Genomic DNA, 14,877 nt, shown 5'->3' on the forward strand with positions numbered 1-14,877 from the left:
ATCGAGCAAGAAGAAATACAGATAGTCCGTCCTGTGTTAGTTTTACAATCACTGTCGAAATCGTGGTCTAATTACTCCCTGCACCTGTCCTCACTGTCTTTATTCCTTCTTCCTGTTTCCAGTCAGGGCCAGGCAGCCCCAGGAGAGATCTTTTTGTTGAGGGAAAGTCACAGGTAGGTAAATCTTTTTTTTACACATTTGGAGTTATGTAATGACCACTTACTGTTGCCATGGTGTTAAAGTTATCAATTTTGTCTGTGTATCTGTGTAAGGTATGAATACTGATACACCTAATTTAACTGACATACAGTGATCAGCCACAACATTAAAAACAGTTATTGGTTTTAATAATGTGGCAGAATGGTGTATACATACAGTATATATCTATACACCATTCAATAGGCAACACATGATTGATGTATTTCACCACTGTGGAACAGATGCAATATAGTTTTGTTGTTGCTGTTGTTGTTTTTTTTGTAATGTCAAAGTGTTTGTTTGTTTTTTTTATTTAATGTTTTTTTTTTTTTTTTTTGACTTTATGGCATTGTAAGCCTTATCCATCAACAGCGTCAAAACAAAGCAGGGTGAGGCACAACAGCAGTACTGTGATGACTGTGTGCATGTGGCTTATGTTTCATCTAACTGAATTAGGATAGATTTATGACGACAGACAGGAAGGCTTGCAGGGACTGAGTGGGCCTATTCACTATGTGGTAGCAGACTGACTATCATACATAGTGGCACTACATTCTCCTAAATTATCAAAACACAGGCTATAAGGAAGAACTAATCCACTAACACAGACTAGGTGCATGGTACAATGGAATTATGACGCAGTTGTACTATAGAATAGATATAGAATAGAATAGAATAGAATAGAATAATACTTTATTGATCCTTGACAGGAAATTACTTTGTTACAGCAGCACCAAATATAAATTAAGATTAAAAAAATGTAAATGAAATTAATATGATGATTGCATCACTGAATGAGGATCTGGATAACACCATGACAGCAAAGTGCTTTTTAGAAGGCGGTCTATTGCTCCATGCCTTTCCCACTAAGCAAATGACTCACATGTATATTGCTACCTTGGACCAAGAGCTCCTGTACTAATCCAGCGCTTAGTTTTATCCCTGTACTTAAGTCCAGTTTTGAGTCACAGGTACGTGTAGTTTACTTGAGTTTCCATTTCATGCCACTCCTACATCACTACATTTCAGAAGCAAACATTCCACATTTTACTGCACTACATTTTCTAAAGATGAAATTACAACTCAAAAATAAAACAATAAAAGTGAGCCTCACATCTTGACCAACTACGGAAGTAAAACACTGCTCACTCATTAATGCTCAACAATAATATATAGAACAGTATAATACTCATAGGGACCATTCTTTTACATTTAGTACTTTACAGATAATAATACTTATGTATTTTTGCGTATCATTTCGGGTGTAATACTCTTATTTTGGAACAAATTCATAATATTGTTTTGGTGCTTAAGTAAAGGGCCTGTATTTTTTTCCGTTGCTGTCAGCTCTGTCTGTATGCAAACTTATTTGACCATAGTTTCAGGTTATGTAGGCTGGAAAGAGGACATGAGATGTGTGGTTAGATAGCATACATCCCCAGGAAGTGCTCCACCACAATGGAGATTCTATATATTTCACTTCTGCACTAGATACTGGTCACCAGAAATGTTTGTGGTGTGTTACTGTCATTTAAAAATAAATGAGTGCATTTCTAAGGTAACAATGCTTCAACATGGTTACAGGAGCAATGTTGGCCCGTGGTTGTTTGGCTCCTGTTTGTATAAAGTATACTTTCACTACCTTTTCCATGTACTATTAATATGTGATGGAAGTGGGTGCATGGAGTGTTAGATTGGGCAAACAAAATGAATATACAGGCAACAAAACCACTGTTTATCATTTATGTGCTGTAGATTACATACTGGAGAGCTAACCAACTATTGATGAAGAGGTCCACATGCTTTTGAGAGGAATGTTGCCAGATGTTTTAGGCTAAAACCCTAAAACTAGACTGTGTCAAACACACATTGTTGTTAAGTTCATCCTCATTAACTTGAAAGCCAACTAAAAAAATCAGTGAGACACATTTCTTGTATTCACTCAGGATTTCTGAAGATGGAAAAAGGATACCCACCACAAGAATCAGCTCCACCATACCCTGGACCACCTATTAACTATGGGGGCGTACCACCTCAGCCAGGAATGTACCCTCAGCCAGGATTCATACCTGCAGCACCTCCACCTGCTGGATACCATGGAGGTCTGTGTCTGAGGTCACCGCTTAAGTTAAAAGATACTGATACTTTTTATACATCAGAGAAACCTTTACAGGGGTTGGCAATGTAAGGCCCTGACAGTGCTACACACCTTTGTCTGTGAAAAATATGGTTGCTATCAAGTGTACATCCTGTAAGCAGCTTATGCACACACAACAAACCATTAGGTAAAGGATGTTAAAATACAATATATCCTAAATATCCTAAAAAAAGAAAAGGACTACCACTACTGTACTTATTATATACAGTATGTATATATTATGTATTTACTTTATGCAAAAGCTGTTATGTTTTGGTGGGTTACTTATGGAAATATCTGTTTTTTCCTATTTTGTTTGTCCTGTGTTTCATCTTCCAGGTGCTCCTTTTACTCCAGCTGGGCCTGCACCTGTCACAACAGGTGAGGAGATGCATCTGATCCAGAACACAATAGAGACACAGTGATATGTTGTACCATTTATCAGAGCATGCACCATTTGAAGCTTCATTTACACAGTGCACACATCTGTGAGCAGACAGACCAGTGAGGCACAGTCAGTGGGTTAAGTCCTCGGCCTCTGACCAAACCGATCTGAAGAATAGCCCATTTGTAGCCTCTGTGCTTAACAAAAAGCTATTGTTCTGTGTTTGTTCTGTGTACACTCACATTTTGAGTTTTGCCTTTTGGACCAGCTGAGTAATGATTCCCATCACAGGTATATTACTTATTTGTATATATCTTATTAGTATAAAACAACCTGGAGGGTCCAGCTGGACGGCTCCATAGCATCTTTACAATACAGTGAGCATAGAGAGCTGATGGACAAACAGGACACTCATGACAAAACAGAGGACTCCATAACAAATTGCAATTGTTGTGCAGCCTCTGCTGGTCTTTTTGAGTCAGTGCAGTCATTTTATCTTCAAATCTGGTAATAACAGCCCATAGCAGAGAGTCTGCAATAGAAACCAGAAATCAGAAATGTCTGTCTGGCTAGCTGGCAACAACAGTTACACATGTTACCAAAATATGTCTTAAAAGAAGAAAAACCCTGCCCTAGTTATTACCTAAGAAACTGTATGACCCTTGTATATAACATATGGGTTGTTAAGCATATAGAGGTGAATATGGAGACAATTTCCTTTATTTGATGTGTTGTTCATTTCTCATCCTCAGTGGCTCACGTGGTGGTAACACCTGCACTACAGGACATCCCAGGACAGGCCTTGTGTCCCCACTGCAATCAAAATGTGATCACCAAGACAGAGCACACACCAGGCCTATTGACCTGGGCTATCTGTGGTGGCCTCACCATCTTTGGGTAAAAACAATCTCATAAAAATGATCCTATGGGAAAGACAAACATTTTAAACTATACATCTAAAACTTAATAAAACAGTACAAATGATCCTGTTTTAGAAGCTAATATCCATCCATCCATTATCTATACCACTTATCCGTTAAGGGTCCAAAGTCCATCACAGAGCCAACATATATATACACACAACCATTCACACTCGCATTCACACCTTCGGGCAATTTAGAGTTATCAATTAACCTAAGCTGCATGTCTTTGGACTGTGGGAGGAAGCTGGAGTACCCAGAGAGAACTCACGCAGGCACAGGGAGAACATGCAAACTCCACACAGAAAAGCCCCAGGCCTGAACCAGGGCTCAGAAGCTAATATTCTCATTACTATCTGGAAAGTTATAATTCCCTTTGTTTTACTCCTACAGGTGTTTTCTTTGCTGCTGTATCCCATTCTGCATCGATTCCTGTAAAGATGTGGAGCATCGCTGTCCATCCTGCAACAGAATCATCCATATATACAAGCGAATGTGAAACTATCCTGACTGTGAGTGGGAGAGAAGGACTCAGTATTTACATACACAGTAGCTTATTCATAGTCTTGCTTGTTCGACAACACCATTCTGATACTGATAGAAATAATACAAAATGCATTTACTGCAATCCTATAATTATAACTTCCCTTCTTAATATGAATTGTAATGATAGTGTATTCATACTGCATGTGATGAGGCATTATATTGTGGGGAATCAATTTTAGCAAATAGTGGAATATTTCTAATCTAATAGGAAGGGATATAAACCAAATATACTATTAAAAATAAACAACCAAAATAGATACATATAAAATAAAGACATCCTTTTTTTTCAGCTGCCTGCCATCAGTTGCTCCTGGTTGTCTAAAGGTGCTGGGTGTCTTACATTTTCTCTGTTCTGTCACTATGCCTATTGCCTTGTATCACTGGGATTTACTGTTTCTAAGTTTTTATTGTTGCACTCGTTGTATTCTCATGTTAGCCTTTCTGGAAGGCATCAATTCAATCTGCATTTATCTCCTGATTAATTTCCATAAGTGAAAGGGACACATTTGTTTGTTCATTTACCTTTAAACTTTCATTCTCAAACACACTTTATGTATATTGTATATTTTCTGTCATATCAGTTTTATAGAATTAAAGATATATAATGGGGAGAATAGCACAGTCTCCATTTGTGTTGAAGATATTTTCTTACACTGAGACTTATATACATCAATTTGCACTTTTACTTTTCAACTTAACTGAACCATGGAGGAAGGGGTGAGTGAAGATATGTGATAGTTTTTCTTCTACTATTTTTAAACCTAAAATGCACCATTGCTTTTTGTTGCTCTGTTATGTATTTGTAATTGGTTCTTAATAACATCTTGGTTTGATATCTGTAAAGATCTTCACGTGTTAGTTTAACCTTTTTTTATTGAACCATCACAACAAGAGTGACCTGCAGTTTGTGAGGGATTATGAGCCTTACACAGACTATGTCCAGCATCTCAGTGCTTTATGGAGCAGCTAGTGCTGGAAAGTCTAATTTTTATTGACATAGAAAAACATATGAGAAACTGTTCATATGCAAGTGCCATTTTATAACAGAATTTTCCTTTTTTCAGTATGCAAAAAACACTGACATTTTGGTTCACCTACTTCCTTTCAAACATGATAATTAACCAGAGATCAGCTTTACAGACTGACCAGTTAGTAGCATGGGCACAGGAACCTTTGAGGTCAGGGGAGCCCTGGGCCAGAGCCTCCATAGCTGTTAATTTTGCTTGTTTGAAAATCAAAAATGACCACAAAAAGACAGCAAAACAGTCACAAAGAGACAAGGATCCTTCAAACAAACTTTTCTGGTTAGAAGATAATATGCTACGTCATTGGAAATATGGTCTTAAAAGAAGATCAAGAGATTGTAGCCTATATGGGCCAGAAAAAGATACAATGACTGGTGGTTTGATTTAGCTTTATAGACTCAGTCACCGATCAAGTGATAGTTTTAGTCGTTTTTCAAGCAAGGATTCCAAACATTTGCCAGATGTGATTATTTTCTGCCTTTCTTACCTGGTTATAAACTGAAGATTTGAATGAAGTCAGCAATCTGAACAACGTCTGTTTCCTGTTCAAAGTTCAGTTTCACTTTCACTGATCACCATCGTGCGTCTTCTTCTCTCTATTTAAAGGTAATAAAAGTTACATTTTTCAGTCTTTTCCTCTTGAATGACTCTTTGCTCATGTTGTTAGCACTAACTGTTGTCAGCTCACTCCACTAGAAACAGGAGAAATCTCCCTCTCAGTATTTTAAGTAACTCAGATGCCGGCCGCTACTTTATTCCACATTTTGTATTTGGAGTTTAAGACGTGCAATAAGAGGGGTAGCGTTAGCTGGTGGTCAGTAGTTTAATGTGTAGCACCACTTACAATTGAGGCAGCTTTTCTTGCCTGGATCAGCCTGTAGAAGAGGTGGAGATGAGCTTCTGCTCTGCTGTTTGAGGCATGTGGTCTGAGGTCAGACCTGTTGAGGAACAACTACTCTGTTGGTGACTGCTATGTAAATACAGGACTGATGTGGACACAGTATGGCAGGGTTTTTAAGGCTCCTTAACCTTGTGAGTCTGCTTTAAAGGTTCTATATGATATTCAGAAAGAAAGTTAACATCAAATGACTCAGAGGCCTTCTGGTAATCCTCCAACAGGAGCAAGTGTCATTTCTTATGTTTAACATGAGTATTAGCCTAGATATACTAAATGCTGAAAATGTCATGATTTCTGTTTTTGGTAAGGGCTTAAGACACCAGGATCTATATCTAAATCCAGGGTCCTATTATTCACCACTTAATTCTAAATACTGTGCACAAGTACAAATGTAAGGTACTTATATTGTAAGTATTTCCTGTATTGTACTTTTTACTACACCACATTTACCTGGCAGCTGTGGTTACTAGTCACTTTTCAGCTTGAGGTTGTAGATTTAAAAAAAAAACAGCACATAAAACACAACATGTTATGAAAGATTAAACCACAACATTATTGTCCTGTGACTGTAGGTTACATTAACTCAGTGATTACAAGTCTGTAATTACAGTCCTTTACAAGAAACTTTGCAGGTAGTTATTAGAAAGGTACAGACCCATTGATATTATTATAAAAGGTGAAATAAATTCAGTTCCAGTTGGAAAGTTTCTCCCTGAAATAATCTGCTGTAACTCGTTTCATAATAACATTTTCTATCAGGACGTTGTAAAGATTGCATCAGATACAACAAATGCATTTCAGTTCTTGTCAGTGAACGTAAATGGTTGCCATCTAGGGGACTGATAGCAGAAGTACAGCAGCTGATGGCTGCTTCCTCTTCCTCAGTCATTCAACTGACTGATATGAAACAGATAAGGAGAGCCAATCACTGGAGGAGCAGCTTGTGTTTTTTTATAGGAGAAATGGTATAAATGATGATTTCAGTTGATGTGCAGATGAATGATTTGTGCTTCCTCTCCAGATGAAGGCAGAAAGTGTGTGTGAGCTGATGTGGATGTAAATTCAGCAGCATGGATCAATGTGAGGACAGAGAGGAGGGAGTCCTTTTGTGTGGGGAACATGAGAGCCAGACCAGAGCTCAGAGGTGAGATGAGGATCTCTAACTATCCATGACTCCTCTTCATGTCAGAGCTCAACACTAAAATCACCTCACCATCATTATTCACACTGAAAGCTGTGTGTGTGTTTTGTGTTGAAGTCTGGAGCAGCAGCGCATGCCAGACTCTGCTGAACCTGGACCCAGCTGTGTGTCCCTCAAGAGTGATAGGTCAAAGGATATTTATATGAATTTTAAACAAAGATGCTCATCTGACAAAAGGTAAATTGTTAGTATTATATAATAAAACTTTTTGACTCTTTCGCATTTCATCCTGGGAAAAAGTCTAATGAGTGGGTTAGCTGAAATAATTTTATCAATGCATTATTTCTATCAGGTTGCATCACAGACCAGACTCTTTTGGATCAGGACTCAGCTGTCAATCTCTCAGGAGTGACTGCTCAAAGGACATTTATGTTAACTTTACTCAAAAAGCTCTATCTCACAAGAGGTACATTTATGTATTAACTAATACACCTTAACTACACATGGGAAAAATTTTGATGAATGAATAACCTCAAATAATTTTATTAATGCATTGTTTCTGTCAGGATGTATCAGAGACCCGTCTCTTTTGGATCTGAGCCCAGCTGTTTGTCCTTTAAGAGTGATCAGTCAAAGGATATTTATGTTAACTTTAAACAAAGACCTTTATCTGACAAAAGGTAAATTGTTGCTTTGACTAATAAAGCTTATAAATTCTCCAGAATCTCACCCAGGAAGAATTTTGGTGCATAAATAAGCTCAAATAATTTTATCAGTGCATTGTTTCTATCAGGACATATCAGAGACCAGACTCTCCTGGACCTGAACCCAGCTGTGTGTCCCTCAGGAGTAACGAGTCAAAGCATTTTTTTATTGACTTTAAAGAACAACCTACCCATGCTGACCAGAGGTGAGCCATTATTGTCAGTAAAATCATGGATTTTTGCCTTAACTGTTATCCAGAGGTTTATTGATCATATGTTGTTATTTTACATTTGGGTTATTTCTCAATATAGTCTGTTATGATTGATAATCAGTGAGAGATGTAGAGTGTATTGTATCATCTGTTCCTGTTGTCAGATAGTACATGAATAATGAATCATTTGACTTTGAGTGAATTTTAGTGTCACAAATGTTAAATAGTACAAGTATGTTTGAGAGTTCAGGGTGCATATACTATAATTACTAATGTGATAGATTACTTTATGTACATAATGCAGGTGGTTTATGTAAGCCTGTATACATATCTATGCGCAATATAGAGCAACAAACACCATTGTTTGTTGCTCTATATTGTATCTACAATTTGTAGATACAATGGTGTTACATGATTGTTGCACAGGGATTTTTTCTGGCATTACATGACTGATTACCTGTTCATCAAAGTGACAACGTATGGAAAGAAAGACATGTTTGCATCTGATTGTTTGTTATATCGCAGTTATTATGTTGTGTCTAGGGTGTGAGGGGTCTACAGTAATATTCCCTGCCTATTTTCTGAATTTGGAGGCGTGCAAGTCATGGAGGGAGGCAGGTCGGCTCCAATGATGAGTAGGGTGTCATCAGCATAGCGGTATTAGAAGAATCCATGCAAATGTTTGAGAGCATCAGGAGTCCTTATTTAGAGGGAGAAGAAGAGAGGGCTCCTTGTCAGACTTTGTGGCTCAGATCTATTCCATGTCACCTGGTGGAAGCAATCCATCAGGTACGATACAAATAGAGAAAGCGTGCAGAAACACCCAATTTATTGAGGGTGGAGAGGAGGACATGTATTGTTTCAAAGAAAGGACCAGGGACCTCATTTACTGAACATGATTACATTACATTTGGTGACTATTTCATGAACTGCCGTGAGAACAAATTGAATTCTTCATATTTCCACAGAGTCAACCAGGAGAACTCAGAGGTTCCCAGGGATCAGTCTGCCCAGCAGCATCAAACACAACTGGACTCCATCTTTATGGTCTGTATATGTACAACAACTACTTTTACATCTGTTCTATTCACAATTCTCTCTGTTGCATTTTTTAGACCAGTGGCTTGTCGTTTTGTTCAGTGATCTGAACAGTGATCTGATGTTTAGGTCTGTCATTTTAGTTTGATTCATATAGTATTCTGTTCCAGGTGCTGGAGGAGAACATTGTCACTTTTGTGAAGAATGAGCTTAAGAAGATCCATAAGGTTCTGAGTCCAGATTACCCAGAATGCTTAGAGAGTCAGATAGAGGATGAGGAGGTTTTGGACAATGAGAATGAAGAGCAGCGGAGGAGCAGCAGAGAGGGATTTTTGAAGATCACACTGAACTTTCTGCGGAAAATGAACCAGGAGGAGCTGGCTGACTGTCTGCAGAGCAGTAAGAGGATTTAACATAATGGATATACTGTACATGCATTATTTTGGGGATTTACTAATATTGTTTTTTGTGTCTTCATTCAGGACATCTTGCTGCAGTTTGTCAACGTAAACTTAAATTTAACCTGAGGAAGAAGTTCCAGTGTGTGTTTGATGGGATTGCTAAAGCAGGAAACCCAACCCTTTTGAATCAGATCTATACAGAGCTCTACATCACAGAGGGAGGGACTGGAGAGGTCAATGATGAACATGAGGTCAGACAGATTGAAACAGCGTTCAGGAAACCAAACAGACAAGAAACAACAATCAGACAAGAAGACATTTTTAAACCTACACCTGGAAAAGATAATCCAATCAGAACAGTGATGACAAAGGGAGTGGCTGGCATTGGGAAAACAGTCTTAACACAGAAGTTCACTTTGGACTGGGCTGAAGAAAAAGCCAACCAGGACATAAAGCTGACATTTCCATTCACTTTTAGAGAGCTGAATATGCTGAAAGAGAAAAAATTCAGCTTGGTAGAACTTGTTCATCACTTCTTTACTGAAACCAAAGAAGCAGGAATCTGCACACTGGAAGAGTTCCAGGTTGTGTTCATCTTTGATGGTCTGGATGAGTGTCGACTTCCTCTGGACTTCCACAACACTGAGATCCTGACTGATGTTACAGAGTCTACCTCAGTGGATGTGCTGCTGACAAACCTCATCAGGGGGAAACTGCTTCCCTCTGCTCGCCTCTGGATAACCACACGACCTGCAGCAGCCAGTCAGATCCCCCCTGAGTGTGTTGACATGGTGACAGAAGTCAGAGGGTTTACTGACCCACAGAAGGAGGAGTACTTTAGTAAAAGATTCTGTGATGGGGAACAAGCGAGCAGGATCATCTCGCACATCAAGACATCACGAAGCCTCCACATCATGTGCCACATCCCAGTCTTCTGCTGGATCACTTCTACAGTTCTGGAGGATGCGTTGAAAACCAGAGAGGGAGGAGAGCTGCCCAAGACCCTGACTGAGATGTACATACACTTCCTGGTGGTTCAGTCCAAACTGAAGAATGTGAAGTATGATGGAAGAACTGAAATAGATCCACACTGGAATCCGGAGAGCAGGAGGATGATTGAGTCTCTGGGAAAACTGGCTTTTGAGCAGCTGCAGAAAGGAAACCTGATCTTCTATGAATCAGATCTGATAGATTGTGGCATCAATATCAGAGTAGCCTCGGTGTACTCAGGGGTGTTCACACAAATCTTTAAAGTGGAGAGAGGGCTTTACCCGGACAAGGTGTTCTGCTTTGTCCACTTGAGTGTTCAGGAGTTTCTGGCTGCTCTTCATGTCCATTTGACATTTGTTAACTCTGGTGTTAATCTGCTGTTAGGAAATAAATCAGCCTCCTGGTGGTGTAAACTGTCTAGAGGCAAATCTGAACTGACATTTTTCTATCAGAGTGCTGTGGACAAGGCCTTACAGAGTCCAAACGGACACCTGGACTTGTTCATCCGTTTCCTCCTGGGCCTTTCACTGCAGACCAATCAGAATCTCCTACGAGGTCTGCTGAAAAAGGCAGAAGGTAGCTTACGGACCAACCGGGAAACAGTCCAGTACATCAAGAAGAAGATTGAAGAGACTTCCTCTGCAGAGAAAAGCATCAACCTGTTCCACTGTCTGAATGAACTGAATGATCGTTCTCTAGTGGAGGAGATCCAACAGTCCCTGAGATCAGGAAGTCTCTCTACACATAAACTGTCTCCTACTCAGTGGTCAGCTCTGGTCTTCATCTTACTGTCATCAGAAAAAGATCTGGATGTGTTTGACCTGAAGACATTTTCTGCTTCAGAGGAGGCTCTTCTGAGGCTGCTGCCACTAGTCAAAGCCTCTAAAAAAGCTCTGTAAGTGGTATAGTTTGCTGGATTTATCCAAGACACTGCCATATTTTCATCAAGAGACAATATAGAAGAATCTTTTTTAATTCCTTATTGTCATCTCCCCAGACTGAGTGGCTGTAACCTCACAGAGAGAAGCTGTGCAGCTCTGTCCTCAGTTCTCAGCTCCCAGTCCTCCAGTCTGAGAGAGCTGGACCTGAGTAACAACAACCTGCATGATTCAGGAGTGAAGCTGGTGTGTGCTGGGCTTGAGAGTCCACACTGTATTCTGGAAACTCTGAGGTCAGATCAAGTTACACTTTATTTTAATTGACTTGAAATATTAGAAAGGCCCACACAGTGTAAACAGCCTCTCTAGTGATTTTTCACAGTTTATAAACTGTTTTTTTTTTTTTATTTTATTCTGCTTCATATTCTGTAAAACACACATATATGAGATATAGAAACTCATTTATGTTTTGTTACAATGTGGTTTAGATGATTAAAATTAAATAATAAGCAATGAGAATTATGACAAAACCTGATGCATTTTTTGTCAAACAATAAAAATCAAATATAAACAAAACATGTGGAAGACAGATGAATGGACAAATCAACTAATTAATGCTAATAACACTGTAGCCTCTGTCTCTGTCAGTAATCTTATCTGATGTTCTCTCAGAAACAGATTTATGGACTATATGAATACAGTGCACTGAGATTAGTGTATGATTGTGTAAAGTACATTTTACTAAAGTGGGGAGATTTTCATAATTTTTAGTTTTAGAATTTTAGAATTTTTTAATTCCACTGATGGTGCTGAAGGTGCTTAAGGTATTTGCCTAAATTTGCCTCAAATATATTGTATCTGAACCACATAAAAAGCATACCACCACGTGTTCACAGAGGGTACGTGTTTGTTTTTTGTGTGTGTCTGCAGGCTGTCAGGCTGTCTGGTCACAGAAGAAGGCTGTGCTTCCCTGGCCTCAGCTCTGAGCTCCAACCCTTCCCATCTGAGAGAGCTGGACCTGAGCTACAATCACCCAGAGGACTCAGGTGTGACGCTGCTGGCTGCTGAACTGGAGGATCCAAACTGGAGACTGGACACCCTCAGGTATGGAGAGGTCTGCTGCAGCTACAGACCATGTCTGAGAGAGGAGGTTGAGCTGGAAACATTTTCCTCTGTCAAAACTAATGACAGATCTGATATTGATTATTTCAAATAACCTTTCTGTGATCCTGATCTTGTAATTATTAGATCTTTTGTTGTACTTAGGAGATAGTAAATCATAACTGTGATATTCAGATATTATAACTATATATAATGAAAACTGTACAGTGGCTATAGGTTCACTAGACTTCCCATGCACACAGGGGAAGCACATTGCTTCATATCTTGGCTCTTAACTGATACCTTCTTGTCCTATGTGCAAAGGAAGTCTAGTGAACTTAGAGTTACAGTATAGTTTTCACTAAGCACTAAATTTGTGGCTTCATCTTATTTGATGTGACATTTGTTTGAGAGCAAGTAACTGTCTCACACCAGAACACAAATGATGAAATTATTCCACCTCCCTGCTCCATGTAGTTATCAGATAATACCTCCAATCTACACCCATACATACAGGCCTACATTTGAACACAATAATGAAACAACCTTTGTGTGAGAGTGATGTTGTGTCCATGTTTACATGCTGAAAATAATATGTGCTGGTTTGAACCCCCTTCCTTTCAGGGTGGAGCCCAGTGGAGTCCAATGGTTAAGGCCAGGTCTGAGGAAGTGTAAGTGCAATTTTAATTGGATTCATGAAAACAAAGCAGCACATGCTAAACCATCTTCAGAAACTCTTTCCAATGATTGATGTCTCGAATCATCATCAAACCATCAATACATGTGCAGATGATAGATTAATAACTGCAGCTGCATTGTGTCTTGTTTTCTCCATCAGATTTCTGTGAACTCACTCTCGACACAAACACAGTAAACAATGAGATCAAACTGTCTGACAACAACAGGAAGGTGACATATGTGAGAGCATACCAGTCATTTCCTGATCATCCAGACAGATTTGACTACTGGCCTCAGCTGCTGTGTGGAAATGGTCTGACCGGTCGCTCTTACTGGGAGGTGGAGTGGAGAGGAGAGGTTCATGTATCAGTGAGCTACAGAGAAATCAGGAGGAGTGGAGACAGTAAAGACTGCGTGTTTGGAGAGAATGATCAGTCCTGGAGTCTGGCCTGCTCTGATCTTGGTTACTCTGTCTTTCACAATAACAGGAAAACATCTCTCTCCTCTCCCTCCTCTGTCTCCAACAGAGTAGCAGTGTATGTGGACTGTCCTACTGGCACTCTGTCCTTCTACGCGGTACCAGAGTGTGTCAGAGTTTCCTCTGACACACTGTCCTCTGACACTCTATCCTGCTGGCAGTGTGTCACCTCTGAAACACTGATCCACCTCCACACCTTCAACACCACATTCACTCAACCTCTTTATCCTGGGTTTGGGTTTAGGTTCTGGTACAAGTCTGGTTCCTCAGTGTCACTGTGTTTATTGTAGAAAGGAGCAACCTCTTGTTAGAGAAACATTCTCACTGTTGAACAGATAGTTCAGTTTGTACATTTATATCACTTATAAACACATTTCCAGATTATTTTTTTAAAATCTGCTTATTTGTAAATAATTCCTTGTAAATTACTTTCTCTTTCCTTCTGATCATCATTTTTTTGTCTTTTGACAATAAAAGAATCACTGTGAATTTTTTCTTTCTCACAGGACCATTGAGCTGATTCAGTTCAAACAAAACTGCTGTAATCTTTAGCATTAGTCTGAGAATTTAATTATATATAAGTGTCACTTTTGCATGGAGGTATAAGGCATTATGAATGCTGAACTTATATTTTCACCACTTAAAATGCTTTATAGATCTTGTTATAATTTGTCATGCATGATTACAAACAGTTTTATAAAGCCCTATAAATGTGTTAGAATTGCTCAATTCTTTGTGCCTTTGCAAGTCAAGTGAGCATTTTTGGCATGACCTATTACATCGATAATAAATCAGTGAACTTATCTTCTTTTACGAAGAAAAATGTTCTCTATGGTGTTAAACCAGTTTCATTTCATGATGTGTTAATTGATCAGAAACACAATTTGTACAGTCTGCTTCATGTTTATTTCAGCAGCTAATGTAATACACATGTTTACACATTAGCTTTTAACAAATCAGAAATAAATCAGAGCTTTGGTTAGTTCTTCAGTGTTTCACAATTGTACTGTTATAATGACAAAACAGCAAAACATCTTTAGCTGGTCGATTTTTATAACATTTGTTGAGAACAGACTAATGTAGGCAAGTACTTCAGTTACTTCCTCAGAGGAGTTCTCTTTCCACTTTTCAAGTTTCAAATGAAAGG

The 14,877-nt window shown here is 39.0% G+C and overlaps 2 protein-coding genes across 2 annotated transcripts; both read left to right on the top strand.

Annotated features, from left to right (window-relative positions):
* On the top strand, window positions 1-4,802 carry LOC108880551 (lipopolysaccharide-induced tumor necrosis factor-alpha factor homolog). The gene is made up of 5 exons (XM_018672118.2): window positions 1-173; window positions 2,145-2,300; window positions 2,675-2,716; window positions 3,473-3,617; window positions 4,034-4,802. Exons 2-5 carry the CDS (start codon window positions 2,156-2,158, stop codon window positions 4,137-4,139), a joined length of 438 nt encoding a protein of 145 aa, XP_018527634.1. The 5' UTR covers window positions 1-173; window positions 2,145-2,155; the 3' UTR covers window positions 4,140-4,802.
* Window positions 4,803-4,956: 154 nt separating this feature from the next.
* Window positions 4,957-14,219, top strand: LOC108880539 (NACHT, LRR and PYD domains-containing protein 3-like). The gene is made up of 13 exons (XM_018672111.2): window positions 4,957-5,817; window positions 7,131-7,253; window positions 7,368-7,487; window positions 7,603-7,716; window positions 7,817-7,930; window positions 8,044-8,160; window positions 9,135-9,213; window positions 9,375-9,603; window positions 9,687-11,490; window positions 11,593-11,766; window positions 12,404-12,577; window positions 13,199-13,245; window positions 13,413-14,219. The coding sequence occupies exons 2-13, from the start codon at window positions 7,180-7,182 to the stop codon at window positions 14,018-14,020; spliced, it is 3,654 nt and encodes a 1,217-aa protein (XP_018527627.1). The 5' UTR covers window positions 4,957-5,817; window positions 7,131-7,179; the 3' UTR covers window positions 14,021-14,219.
* The last annotated feature ends 658 nt before the right edge of the window (window positions 14,220-14,877 follow it).

Source organism: Lates calcarifer, linkage group LG11 (genome assembly GCF_001640805.2).
Source record: "Lates calcarifer isolate ASB-BC8 linkage group LG11, TLL_Latcal_v3, whole genome shotgun sequence".
NCBI lineage: Eukaryota > Metazoa > Chordata > Actinopteri > Centropomidae > Lates > Lates calcarifer.